This window comes from Lolium perenne, chromosome 6 (assembly GCF_019359855.2).
Source record: "Lolium perenne isolate Kyuss_39 chromosome 6, Kyuss_2.0, whole genome shotgun sequence".
In the NCBI taxonomy this organism is placed as follows: domain Eukaryota; kingdom Viridiplantae; phylum Streptophyta; class Magnoliopsida; order Poales; family Poaceae; genus Lolium; species Lolium perenne.
Window position 1 is genome coordinate 139,278,903 of NC_067249.2, and position 14,136 is coordinate 139,293,038.

Consider the following 14,136-nt stretch of genomic DNA (forward strand, 5'->3'; position numbering starts at 1 on the left):
ATGCCGGTGATGGATTTGGAACATGAAACTGAAGCTGCTCTGATTCTGCAAGACCGACAAGCTCAGCTGGAGCGACTGAAGTGGCATTTGGCTAATGCACAGAATCGCATGAAGATGCAAGCAGATCGTCAACGCTCAGACAAAGAGTATAATGTAGGTGATAAAGTTTACCTTAAGCTGCAACCATATGCACAATCATCTGTGGTAAACAGGCCTTGTCCCAAGTTGGCATTCAAATTCTTTGGGCCGTATGAAGTGCTGGAAAGAGTGGGCACTCGCGCATATCGTCTTGCCCTGCCGGAGTCAAGTGTTGTTCACCCGGTTTTCCATGTCTCCCAACTGAAGGAGTTTGTGCCTGACCATACTCCGGTGTTCCATGATTTGTCCAGAATCGTTGAACTTGACCTGGTGGAAACAATACCTGAAGCTATTCTTGATCGTCGTCTAGTGAAGAAAGGCGGTGCGGCCATTCCACAGGGCTTGGTGAAGTGGCAGAACATTGATGCAGACGCCGCAACCTGGGAAGACCTCACAGTGCTCAAGGCTCGCTATCCAGCGTTCAGTGCTTGGGGACAAGCACGAGCTCCAGAGGGGAGCAATGTCACACCTGAGCTGGTCAAGACGTAGATCCAGGAATACGCCTTCGACGTTGAGTGGGTTCGAAGGCGTGTGTGTAGCGCGTGAGTGTAGGCCTGAGTGTGGCAGCCAAGTTTATATTGGTTGACCCTGTAACGTGGAGAGCAGGAAAGAAAAAGGAGAAAGGAAACTATCCTAGAACTGCTATCCTCTCTCTCCCGTGTTCTTCCTTCTCTCTACTGATTCAATTCCTCTTGTATCTAGCTAGAGCTCACGTCCCAGATCTCCATCGGGGCAAGGGGCGTTACACAGAGGCCAGACGAGCAGGAGGTTGAAGACGAGTGGCAGTTGCCGTAAGCAGTTCCGTAAAACACTGCAGTTTTGCTATACGTTATTACAGCACGAATTCCTTGAAAAAAGAGATTCACAGAATGAATCGGCTTGCTCTCCTTGGACGGGGAAGGCTTGTGAAATGAAAAAAGGAAAAAAAAGAACCGGAATGAATTCGAGGGATTGAACCCTACGTGAATCGAACACGCAACCTTCTGATCTGGAGTCAGACGCGCTACCATTGCGCCAAGGATCCGGTGATGCTGTACAGGAGGAACAATGATATATGTATTCTGCTTTACGTGCAGCTTCGTCTGTCTGCAGATTTCGCAACTCGTCATATCCTCCTCTACTACACAGCTCCTCGCAGGACATTGCTGTTTGCATGAGTCTTGTCGGTTCATTATGTTGAATTCAATAGGTAATGCAGTGCGGCACACCTGTAGCCTGTATGAACTAGTCGGAGTTTGCTACAGCATCCGTGTGGTGTGGCAGCCCCCGCTGGCCGCTGGGCACTTGGCGCATAGCACAAGCAGAAGAAGCAGGGCATTTCCCCATCACAGGTTCAGCACAGCTCCAACCAAAACGACACGCCACGCACAACCAAGGAGGCCACGAGCGAGAAGGAACAAACCCAAAAAGAAGTAGAGGTCTAAACCCTTTCCACGTGTGCTCCAAAAGGCCAAAGTCTCCACGTGATCTTTCCCCGCCAACCGGGCCCCGCCGCCTCCCATACGACCAATCGCGTCTCCCCACGTCAGACCGCCTGATCCTCCGTGCCAGCCATGTGGCTCCACCAAGTCCACTCCCACAACCTCTCTCTCCCCTTCCCGCTCCTCGCCTCTCTCCTCCACACCACTCCCTCCTCCTCCGCCGCTCCGCCAGCCGAACCCTAAGCCCCCGGCCCCGCCATGTCCGTCGCGGCCGCGGCGGCCTCCCTCGTCGCCTCCACCTCGCTCTCCCTCCCCGACCACCTCCGCCGCCTCCGCCGTACCGCGCCGCCGCTCCGCCTCCGCCGCCGGCAGAGGGACCGCCTCGTCCTATCCGTCCTCGAGGAGCAGGCCTCCTCCGGGCTCACCGAGGAGGACGCCAGGAAGTTCGGGCTCAACGGGACCGCCGGCAGGGTCGGCTACGACGATGCCGCCGTCGAGGCATACCTCGCCTCCAACGGAAACGGCAACGGCAACGGCGCCACTGTGAAACCGGCCACCGTTTCCGTCGTATCAGGCCCTGCGCCTGGGGAGGACGAGAGGAGGCGGAAGAAGAGGGTGGAGGAGATCAGCAAGGAGGACGCCTGGTTCAAGCAGAGCAACGGGGAGGGCTTGCCCAAGGTGAATATCTGCTTCCTCAGTACTAGTATATCCTATGCCTAAAACTACATCTGCGCGATCAGTAGGTTGCTGTACATTTTTAAGACACAAGCGCAAATGTTCAGTACCTCTCCTGTCCCTGTGATGGATGTTGCTTTGACTACAGCATGACCTCAGCTTGACTTCGATGCGAGGAGTAATTAGTTCCATGTTTTGTTCTAGCTGGAATGAAGCAAAATGCACGCAGCAGCAGGAGCAGAGTAGTACCAGTATATTGGAAAGGAGTAGTAACATAACAACCGTGGTTCCCAACCTTATCACTGTTTTGGTTCCGTATTAATGGATTCTAAAACAAAATAGATTAGTATGAAAACCGTGGTGGAGAATTGGTTGCTTAGTTAGAGAAAAAAACAAAAAACAAGCGGATCAGTTAGTTCATTGTATCCTGTCCCGTGAGGCTGGATGGAAGCATGCCTTTCCACGATGCTCATTTTGGCTCCCTGACTTACGCTAATATTGTTTCATAAGCAACCGCCATTTGTTACTTTCCTCTTTTTTGGGGGCTCAACATGTAAATCTTGCAGGTGTCTGTTGTTCCTGGCGGTCGCTGGAACCGGTTTAAAACCTACTCCACGATTCAAAGAACTTTGGAAATATGGGGCTCTGTTTTCTCATTTATATTCAAGGTTTGGCTCAACAACCAGAAGTTCACTTATCGAGGTTAGATCTTGAACCAACAGAAATGATACAACATTATAAATGTTACTCCATATACAACCGACCTTACTTTTACTTACATGTCATTATAGGGTGCCTCAATATCTGATCATAGGGTGTTATCACTTCGCCTGCAAAAGAAAAATGTTTATCATAACTTTGACAAATAATGTAGGCCAGTAGAATCTTCATCCTATAAATCATCGTATATCGCAGTTTGGTCAATGCACTGAACATATCTCTTACTGGATGGTGTTTGTTGTTGTCCTGTAGTTTCGTACATATTCCGTGTAAAATTGTTTGCCTAAAGCATTCTCTAATGCTCTGGAATTTTACTACTATGAAACTGTTTAGATTCATTAAACTTCTATGATTACTTCTACAGGGGGGATGACGGAAGAGAAAAGGAAAATGAGGAGGAGAGTTCTCGCCAAGTGGCTGAAGGAGAGTATTTTGAGATTAGGCCCCACATTTATTAAAATAGGGCAGCAATTCTCCACCAGAGTAGACATTCTTCCACAAGAATATGTGGATCAGTTATCTGAATTGCAGGTTTGCATCTACACTTCTATCCTTTACCAAAATATAACTCGGCACATTCATAGCAGCTGTGGTGGATATTGGTCAGTTGGAAGTCTGGATCTGTCATAGATTGCTATAGGAAACCTGTACTTTCTTATTAGAAAAGTATAAGGTCTTGCTTCAGTAGTCTAAGGAAATGTTTGTGAGTTTCAAAACAGAAGTAGTTACTATGACCATGGATATCTGTAAAAAAATTAACAAAATATGCACTTAGGTTTGACTTCAAAGATTATATCTGGGGTTTAAATTGTGGCTCTATCAAATTCCCATAAAGCTTGCTTTGGATCACCCTATCTGCATATGAAACACCATTTTTTTAGGTGACTTGATCAAAACTTAACATTTAACGCTCTTAAGACCACATCCACCATTATCAATCCTTCAAATTCTTCGGTCTACTGCTTCTGTTAATGCCGGCTAATCTCGGTCTTCACCTCTAGATTATGTTCTTCAGCCGTGTGCGCTTGATTTTTGGTGGTCAAAATTCCATAGAGGCTACACCTCCAGTTGCAAATTTACGCATAAATATGTATCAGAAGTTAGCTCATTAATTATTAGATCAGCCTAGTAAAATATTCATTCTTGTCCGTCCCAGTTACCAATGTCTGACAAAGAAGAGAAATGTGTAGTTTTATCTGGTATGATGCACTGATAGTTGAAAGTTCTCATATGTTTTCTAGATTTTTGTAATTAGCAGTGCTATGTCCATGCTTTATACTGAAATAGCGTTATGATTTTTTTCTAGGATCAAGTCCCCCCATTTCCTTCAGAGACAGCTGTATCAACTATTGAAGAAGAGTTGGGAGCATCTGTAAATGAGATATTTGATCGATTCGACTTTGAACCAATAGCTGCTGCTAGCCTCGGTAATAACCTTGAAGGCTAGATATGCAATTGTGAATATTGGCTAAAGCCAAGACATTTGATATTGTTAACCAACTTGACACTATAACATTATATCCCTTTTTGGCAGGCCAGGTTCATCGGGCAAGCCTGAATGGCCAAGAAGTTGTACTCAAAGTGCAAAGACCTGGTCTGAAAGAGCTGTTTGATATTGATCTGAAGAACTTAAGGGCAAGTCACTTGAATCTGAATTTTTCCCTATCATTATTGTACTGTTCTGTTATTATTTCTTTCTTTTGAAACCATCAGGTAATGACTCAACTGATTCTCTTCTAGGTAATAGCAGAATACCTTCAGAAAGTGGATCCCAAGTCAGATGGTGCCAAAAGAGACTGGGTTGCTATATATGACGAATGTGCCAATGTACTATATCAGGTAATTTCGGTAATTTAACCTTTTGACTTGGGTGCAGCTGTCTTATGTTTCACAACCTATGTTCTGTTACCATCTCATGCTTATCGAAACTCAGGGTTTTGAAAACATGCGTGTTATTTAGAAAGACAATCTGAAAAAAATCTGTTCACTTATACATCTTTCCTCCATGAAAGTAAATTATCATCTGGTGAATAGATAGAGTTCTCTAGGCATCACAAAGATATGTGCTGCTGTTGAGGCTTTTCATACTAGTGTGGGGGGGCGTGCTTGAGAGATTAGCATCTTTATGTAGACATTTGTCTGTATTACTAGATCATTTATCATGCTCTTTCTTGGTCCGATACTTCATGTCAACATATTTTCACAGATTGTATTAGATTAAAAAACTCAAATCATCCATTTGGTTTTTGGTGTTTCTTCTTTATTTACATCAAATCAACTTATCTGATCAACTCATGGTTGTTTTTAGGAAATTGACTACACCAAGGAAGCATTTAATGCTGAAAAGTTTGCTGAAAACTTCAAAAACATGGATTATGTCAAGGTCCCATCAATTTACTGGGAGTATACTACGCCTCAGGTTCCTTATTCTACACAGAAATTTGTGAATAGATTCTCAAGCAAAACAGAACAGAAAAACAAACTTAAGTTTATTTTGTGTCCTTTGCAGGTTCTAACAATGGAGTATGTCCCAGGAATCAAGATAAATAGGATACAGCAGATAGATAAGTTAGGACTTGATAGGAAAAGGTATGCACTAAATACTAGTTAGGCGCAGCTTTAATTTGATGTGCCCCTTGACGTTGGTTGTTTCAATCTCTTTCAGGTTAGGCCGGTATGCTGTCGAGTCCTACCTTGAGCAGATCTTATCGCATGGATTTTTTCATGCTGACCCGGTTAGTTACACTGTACATAAGTACTGAATGATGCTATAATTGTCTCCAAGATAGAAATTCCATGACATCAAATCATATTTACTGTCTTGTGCACCTTTTTAGCACCTCGATTAAATGCAGCAGGGCGCTGGTTAAATTAATTTTCCTTACAGCATCCTGGGAACATTGCTGTTGATGATGCCAATGGTGGGAGGCTTATCTTCTATGACTTCGGGATGATGGGAAGGTTGCATATGATCGTTTTGTCCCCTGCAAAGTCCATTTATATAGTTAATCTAATATTCATTTTTCTTGCTTGCAGTATTAGTCCAAATATCCGTGAAGGGTTGCTTGAAGTATTTTATGGAGTTTATGAAAAGGATCCGGATAAAGTATGTTTTTCTTGGTAGTTTACATGCTGAGTGTAATTCAGGCCCTGGAAAGTTTTTGCAAAATATCTAAGTGTGTATTTATGCAGGTTCTTCAAGCAATGGTTCAAATGGGTGTCCTTGTTCCTACTGGAGATATGACAGCCGTGAGAAGAACAGCTCAATTTTTTCTTGATAGGTAGGTAGTCACATGTAATATTACATGCAAACTTTGTTAAATGTGAAGGATGCTTCTTTTAATTAGTTACATGTAATTTTTGTTAACTAAGATGAACAATGGCGTGTGACCTCACTTTATTCTGTTTATTTATTTTATAGCTTTGAAGAGCGTCTAGCTGCACAAAGGAAAGAGAGAGAGATGCAAACCGTGGAACCAGGATTTAAAAAACAACTATCTAAGGAAGAGAAGTTTGAAAAGAAGAAGCAGAGACTTGCAGCTATAGGTACTTGATCACTGATTTCCGCAGTGTCACATGGAACGTGCTAGAAAGAAGCATGTCAACACATATGTCATTCTATTACTTTTTCTTTTAGTTTTGACTTGAATAAAAAATTCTACAGGAGAGGATCTTTTGGCAATTGCTGCTGATCAACCATTTCGGTTTCCTGCCACCTTTACATTTGTTGTCAGAGCATTCTCAGGTCTGATAACTTTTACATGAGGCGAAACATGGTTGTACATACTGTGATAGGTTGATGGTTCCTTATGCTTTCTCCATTCTTTGCAGTACTGGATGGTATTGGGAAAGGTCTAGATCCCAGATTTGATATTACAGAGATTGCTAAGCCGTGAGTATTTTCTTTATCAGTAGCATGCCATGTTCTTAATTGGCACAATTTCAACATGGGCTTCTAGGTCTGACTTGATACATCTATTTAAACTCCCTAGATATGCCATGGAGCTACTCAGATTTAATGAAGCTGGTGTTGAAGTACTTGTTAAGGTAGGTATTCTTAACCTTTGGTCCATAGTTTCAACCTATTTAACTGATAGCGCATACGTAAATGTTTAGTATGATATTGATGGTTTTAAGTGCTCCACATGATACATCAGGATGCAAGGAAGAGATGGGACAGGCAGTCTCGTGCATTTTACAATGTGTTTCGTCAACCTGACAGAGTTGAAAAGCTTGCACAGATCATTGAGCGTTTGGTATCTACAATCTACATTGCCACTTTCCTATATTTCTGTGGTTTGCTGGTGCCATTGAACAATGAACTCAATGGTCTAATATTCTGTTATATTCTGTTTCTAATAGGAGCAAGGTGATCTGAAGCTTCGTGTCAGAGCATTAGAATCAGAAAGATCATTTCAAAGAGTTGCTGCTGTACAGAAAACAATTGGATATGTGAGTTCAGTCAATTAACGAAGCTTTATGTTGTGTTACTCTATGCTGACTATGAATTTAGGGCTGTCCATGTTAGAATTTTGAGCGCAACACCATTCTAAAATGCTGCTATCTGTCACCCAGGGAGTCGCTGCAGGCAGTTTGGTAAACCTCTCTACGATTCTGCACCTCAATTCGGTTTGGGTAAGTTTACTGCATTCATCTTTCAGCAAATCACTCAGCACAAAATTCTTCAACAACGTTCCAATTATCAATGCAGATGCCAGCAACCATTGGATACTCTCTTTGCGCGTTCTTTGGTATACAAATCCTGCTTGGCCTTCTCAAGGTGAAGAAGCTGGACCAGCAGGAGAGACTGATAACTGGCACTGCCTGAGTTCTTCATCAAGCTGACCCTTTCTTTTTTCAGTGCCATCCTTTTCGGTTCTCGTCCACCTTTTTTTTTTTTTGCCCCTGTGCGATTTTACCCCACGAGGTGATGTAGCATAGCCATCAGTGTATGAATATGATAATCTCTGTACATGCGGCGTCATAGATAAAGAGATGTACATAGTGTATAATGGTAGGGTAAATATAAGCAGTATAGCACAACTCGTGCACCCTGTAACACTTTATTTCGCCTACGCCAGTTTATCAGACTGTCGATATGTTCTTATGGCTGGCTACTGACAGTTTAACATGACCTTAGTTGCAACGACTTTGATGCCTGGGTGCTAATCCCACACTGGACAAGAATGAAATTACTTGCGAGACATCAAAGAGAAAATGAGAAATGAAAGACCTACAACAGAAAGTTTGCAGAATCACACATTGCACACGTACATTAGATTGTTACAACAGTGTCTTACAAATTCAACACAAAGTGTATGCCTTTTACCTTGACAAATGGCTGCAGCCTACCTCAATTTCTGAGTCTAGTGATGAAACGGGAAAATAGTTTCATCTTTTAAAATTGTAACTAAGCAAAACCAGCTAACTTTCATATACACAAAACAATAATTAGACTGAATGGGATGTTGATTTTTGCCCATGCTGAAGAACGGTGTCGGTCACCTTGGGCCTGACAGTTCCACGGCGCGGAGGTTATACGTGGAGTCAACAATCCAGTCGTTGCGAAGAGGAGCCAACTCAGCCTCCTGCCTGACCACCTCCACCTTCTGCCATTCCTCCCATCTCTCTGCCAAGCCGTCACCTTCGAGCATCCTCACCACCTCCGACATCTTGGGGCGCTCCATCGGGGAGCCCTGGGTGCAGAGCAGTGCCACCTGGATCAGAGACTCCACCTCTGTCTCTTCATAGTTGCTCTGCAAGTCTGGGTCCACCAGCATCTCCACCTTTTTCTCCTTCAACAATCCTTTCACCTGTAGAATTGGTAGTTAAATTGTACATTTAGCCAGTTGTTACTGCATTGATCAAAGTCAGCATATATCATTGTTCTGATAACTGGTATTTTTAATGCACCAATACAACTGGCTGTCTCTAGTGACAGCATATTAGCACATTCTAAACATAGCTGTTGTCCTGGAAGGATGATCTGCCAGCTTGTCACTCACCAAACTATAACCTCTACATATAACAAGCTAAAGGGGCTAAGGGCAGCTCATCATCACATGTACTTGGCTGACAATCATTTAAAAACTATTAAACCAGAACCCACGAACAGCCAAAAGGTCCGATCATAAGAAAACATTACATGTTGTGTGACGATAATTTAGGCTCACTTTTGAGAAGTACTTACCCAGTCAAGAAGCATAACATCGTCATCATTTGCAAGGCGGGCCAGATCAAATGCCCTCTGCCCAGTAATAAGCTCCAGAAGTGTGATCCCATAGCCGAAAACATCAGTCTTCTCAGAGGACTTCCCAGTGGAAAGGTACTCCGGAGCAATGTGTCCAATTGTTCCACGAACAGCGGTTGTTACATGAGTATCCTTGTAATCCATAAGTTTGGCAAGCCCAAAATCACCCACAACTGCCTCAAAGTCCTCGTCCAAAAGAATATTTGCAGCTTTGACATCACGGTGGATGATCTTGGGGTCACAATGATCGTGCAAGTAAGAGAGTCCCCTTGCAGATCCAAGTGCAATCCGTCTTCTGGTATCCCACTCAAGAGGTGGTTCATTTGGCTGCCGCTCTATGAAATCAAGCACCATAGATGAAAATATATCAGCATATCTCACGCAGAAACTGTCATATTATAATTATCTATTGGTTGTGTAAGCCATGTTTGGAATGTATTGGTTATTACATGAAAGAACAAAGTACCTCGCAAACGTGATGCAACACTCCCGTTAGCCATGTATGGATAGACCAGTAACCGTTCAGTAGGTGTCATGCAGAAACCACGAAGTCGAAGAAGGTTCCTATGCACTGCCATGCTAATCATTTCAACTTCTGTTTGGAACTGAAGCTCACCACCAGGGGTACGCTCCTCTTTTAATCTTTTCACTGCTACCAATGTACCATCTGCAAGCCTCCCCTTGTACACTTTACCAAAACCACCTCTTCCTAAAATGTTCTTATTATTAAAATTATCGGATGCAACCTGAAGCTCTCGCAATGAGAACTTCTTAAGCTGACCGAGATGAACTTCTGGATCTTCCTCAGCTGAAGAAAAATGAGATGACATGTGAACAAAACATGTGGTATGGAAAACATGAGCACCCAATTTTTTAAAATAAAAGAAATTTATCACTAGAATCTGACCAGGCACATCGAAGAAATGTTCTTCAGGTTTACGACGGCGCCACATTGCAAATGCAATGGCAGGAACCGCAAACACCAGAGCTGCACCAGCAGCAACACCACCAGCGATAGCTCCAGTGCTAGAGGCACCTAAAGGAACGAAAGTCCATCAAGCACATGCCACCCAGATTGCGATCTTTTCTACTGCATTCAATACTGATACGACACGAAATACAAGAAGATTGAGGAAACTACCTGCTGATTGACTTGGTGGTGTTGGAGGATTGTATGGAGGAGGTGGGGAAAAAGGAGGTTCCCCAGGGCAGGGCTTTGTAGTACCAGGACCACAAAGAAGTGGATTATTCGCAAAACTGAGAGAAAAGTAAAATTCGTTATTCAAACTGGCAATGCAGATGGCTAAACATCATTCAATCTTTTCCAGACAAAAGACCTTATGGGGGTGAAGAGTGAAAAAGAACCAGTCGATGGAACTGCTCCAGAGAGGTTGTTGTTTGACAGATCCCTGCATTATAGTAACATATACTCAGCCCAACAGAAAATGTACCTACATGGAAAAGAATGAAAGAGTACAACGTGCAACTTACAGTACTTGGAGGGTAGTGATATCGGTCAAGGATTTAGGAATTTGACCCGACATGCTATTGTTGTTAAGACGGCTATCCTTCCAAGTAGGCATAGTAACAAATAGAAGTTAGAAACTTACGAATAGAATGTAATAAATGCTGCAATAAAAAAATAGAAAACTGAATGGTACAAACACAAAATCCTAACATGGAGAGGAATGAAGTACAAAGTTAGAGCATCTCTACTCGTCTCCCCGATAAGCCCCCGAAAACGGCCCAGTCGCGCCCCCAGGTTCTCATTTTCGTCCGGAAAACAGCCTAATTTCGTCCGGACTCCCCGGGCCATCCTCGGTTTCCCGGGGATCTCTCGGGGACTCCGGATGGAGCAAAACCAACCGCCCACGCCCACGTGTCTCCTCTTTCGTCCGGACTCCCCGGGCCATCCTCTTTTTCCCCGAGAAACGCCGCTTGGGGAGCACACCACTGGAAATATACTGCCCCCCAGGCCAAATTTTCGTCCAATCCGGACGAAAATTTCGCCGGATTTGGACGTGAAGAGCGCCAACGAGTGGGGATGCTCTTAGCATTCTAGAATCTGTATGTATGTTTACTGAGAATATATCTCCAATTCTAGATTGCAAGCCTCATTCTCCAAAAGGAGAAAAAAATCATGCAAGACTAAAACAGTTATCAGAACTCAGAAGTACATATCAACTGAAAATAAGCCAAATATCAAAGTAACATGGAGACAAAAAGACCCATTCTTACAGGAAGCGAAGCTTCAATAGATTCCCCAAGCTGTCAGGAATAACTCCAGTGAACTTGTTCAGATACAGATCCAAACTGACTAGGCTAGTTAGGTTGCCCAGTTCAGCGGGTATTGGCCCGCTTATGTTGTTGCTGTAAAGCTCCCTATGACAAAAAGAATAAATTTCAGTTTCCAGGTGCAAAGAAACACATTACAGCAGGCACAATATATAAGCAAAATGTGGCAACGAAGGATATGTCATCTTCAATCTGTCATGCTCTTAAGTGTATAAATCTAAAAAAGAGTGCCTTCCTCATACACATGGCAAATGTGCTAGCAAATCCAGAAGCATTGTGCAAATAAAATACAGAGTTTCTGGACATCTAACCAAAACAAATGAAGGTTCAATTCAAGGTTAAGTTCATATCTGTGGTGCACAAGGATCTTATCTGTACGGCTATTCCTGAGTACAGGAAACATATCACTTAGGGTTAGGCCATCTCCGACCAAGACAATATGATGGGGGAGAATGATGCATTTGGGAGGCACGAGCGTGATTTGCATCTGATCCTAGACAAGCAATTGTTGGAGCAGACCAGCCAGACGTAGGTGGTCAGTTTTATAGCTCTGAGCCAATGATATGTCACATAGCAGTGCACAAAGCCCCCAACTATCTGGTACAAATGGTCACATCCTGGACACCTCGATGCACTAACGGTAGAAGATCTGACCTTCCACCCACCATGTCATATGAGGACTCCCGAGATCTCAGTTAGCAGTTTTGATTAGGAAACGACGTACGGAGTATTAAATTGGGTGGAGTCTATCTCTGGCTATAGCCCCACTATAGAAGTGGTAGGGTTCCTCTAGAGTACTACAACAGATGCAAGTCACACAATTGACAGTAAAGATTTAGAGTAAAAAACTGATTAAAGATGTTAGACAAGCTTTCAGTATCTGTACTACAACAGATGCAAGTCACACAATTGACAGTAAAGATTTTGAGAACAAAAAAGGATGAAGATGCTAGACAAGCTTTCAGTATATTTTCTTTTATGTACAATGGGTTGAGGTGACATTTTACAGAATTTGCATGTTAGAAGTATTAACTGCCATGTTTATAGCTTGAAAAATATGTGTAGGTCTCCCAAAACTTACAAATATTGGAGATTTTTCAGCTGCCCAAGCTGGGACACTAATACGCCAGATAACTGCGCATTCCCAAGGTCACTGAAAAGAGCAAAAGGTTAGAACGAAGATGAGCGATCTTCAGCAGCTTGCAATGAATAGAGTGGTTCATCGACTTACACTCTAATTACACTGTTATCGTTGTTACATGTAACATGGAACCATGTACAAGGATTAACCAGAGTGGGGTCCCAACTCTGCAAGACATTGTTAGCATCCTTCAAGCTCTGCCGCAGGTTATACAGAGCATCACCTGTTGACAAAAGGTGAACATTAGTTACAAACTTACAATGCATCTGTGATAAGCTTATTGAGAATAACTATAAGCAAAAGTTTTTGCAAAGGAACAGGTATGCTGGGCCTAAATTATGTACTGTAACCAAAGTTTCCTAAACAATAAATGGACTATGGAGCAGCTCATCAATTGGTAGAGCATGGCGACACATGATGTACTGTTCAATGATGCAATCGTGCAACAAACGATTTCTTATGGCGAGCCATTGCAAGACTGCACCCGCCAAATGGAATATTTTTACCTAGGAGTCAAAATAGCAATTCCTCATAAAGCCCATTTCTTTTGTTTTGCTCTGGAGTAAGAAAGAAGACCAGATTTTTATGCCTACTATGCAAAACAAATGACATGAGCTCAACGATTCCATCCACTGTACAGGGTTGGACCTCCCAATTCCCCATCTCGAACTTGTTGCTAATAAAGGCAACTGCAAATCACTAACCACACATACACCAAACCAACCGACCAACAATACAGAAGTAGAGAAGAAGCATGTAGCAGATCAGGCAAGCTTACCTTCCGTGTTGGCGACGACATGCCCCACCCCCGCAACCACCAACAGCACAGCGACGGCCACCGCCCGCCACCTCCCCATCGCCGCCGCCGCCGCCGCCATTCCTGCTGTAGCTCCGATTGGGCCCCACCTCACCTACGCATGGGCGGGCCCCACCGGCTAGTCCTCCCTCCCAACCAGATCCACCGAGCTGCACGGGGCCGGTTCGATCTGCGCCGCCGCCGCCGCCTCGCCGCCGCCGCCTCGCCGCCGATGGCTCGACCTCTCAACAGAAGACGGAAGCTAGAGGAATGGGTGAGATAAATTTCTGTACAGTAGCTTTTAATTAAGCTGGAAGTGCGTGCTGTGTGTGTGTCTATGTTCCGACCTAAAATGTTCTACACTGGGCGACGGGACCATCGCCTATGCCGCGGGCAGAGGGGCTACAGCGTGCGGGAACACTGAAATGTGACTGACCTGTGGGTCGCGCGAGTGTCGGGCCCACATGGAAGTGAGCAAGGGTAGTGGAGGAGGAGTAGGAGAAGTTGTTGCGGTGGGGCAGGTGAATTGATGGAGCTAGTGGAAAGAATAGGGAGGGGTCACGGCGGCATCTGCTGACATGGTGCCGGAGATCTCGTGGACGCGGTCCTCGTGCACTGGTTCGTGTGAACCACGACTCAACTTTATTTTAGATAGTGCTGCAAACTCCTGGAATAATTAGGGCCAGAATTAGTCGAATCG

General features: G+C 43.9%; 3 protein-coding genes and 1 non-coding gene across 4 annotated transcripts; 2 read left to right on the top strand and 2 right to left on the bottom strand.

The window, feature by feature from the left end:
• On the top strand, positions 1 to 627 carry LOC139832507 (uncharacterized). The gene has a single exon (XM_071822282.1). The coding sequence runs from the start codon at positions 1 to 3 to the stop codon at positions 625 to 627; it is 627 nt and encodes a 208-aa protein (XP_071678383.1).
• A 463-nt stretch (positions 628 to 1,090) lies between these two features.
• Positions 1,091 to 1,162, bottom strand: TRNAW-CCA (transfer RNA tryptophan (anticodon CCA)). The gene has a single exon. It is a non-coding gene; the product is annotated as a tRNA-Trp (tRNA).
• Positions 1,163 to 1,758: 596 nt separating this feature from the next.
• Positions 1,759 to 8,085, top strand: LOC127326517 (protein ACTIVITY OF BC1 COMPLEX KINASE 8, chloroplastic). Its single transcript, XM_051353364.2, has 20 exons — positions 1,759 to 2,237; positions 2,801 to 2,936; positions 3,319 to 3,485; positions 4,261 to 4,381; positions 4,489 to 4,589; positions 4,695 to 4,793; positions 5,263 to 5,373; positions 5,464 to 5,543; positions 5,620 to 5,689; positions 5,842 to 5,915; positions 5,991 to 6,060; positions 6,147 to 6,235; positions 6,376 to 6,500; positions 6,619 to 6,699; positions 6,786 to 6,846; positions 6,947 to 7,001; positions 7,112 to 7,210; positions 7,317 to 7,406; positions 7,530 to 7,589; positions 7,666 to 8,085. Exons 1-20 carry the CDS (start codon positions 1,818 to 1,820, stop codon positions 7,780 to 7,782), a joined length of 2,226 nt encoding a protein of 741 aa, XP_051209324.1. The 5' UTR covers positions 1,759 to 1,817; the 3' UTR covers positions 7,783 to 8,085.
• A 103-nt stretch (positions 8,086 to 8,188) lies between these two features.
• Positions 8,189 to 13,652, bottom strand: LOC127326515 (LRR receptor kinase SERK2). The gene is made up of 11 exons (XM_051353363.2): positions 13,419 to 13,652; positions 12,731 to 12,863; positions 12,581 to 12,652; positions 11,443 to 11,586; positions 10,696 to 10,767; positions 10,542 to 10,613; positions 10,346 to 10,461; positions 10,112 to 10,240; positions 9,671 to 10,012; positions 9,145 to 9,539; positions 8,189 to 8,767 (listed from the first exon to the last, which is right to left on the bottom strand). The coding sequence occupies exons 1-11, from the start codon at positions 13,516 to 13,518 to the stop codon at positions 8,456 to 8,458; spliced, it is 1,887 nt and encodes a 628-aa protein (XP_051209323.1). The 5' UTR covers positions 13,519 to 13,652; the 3' UTR covers positions 8,189 to 8,455.
• Between the last annotated feature and the right edge of the window lie 484 nt (positions 13,653 to 14,136).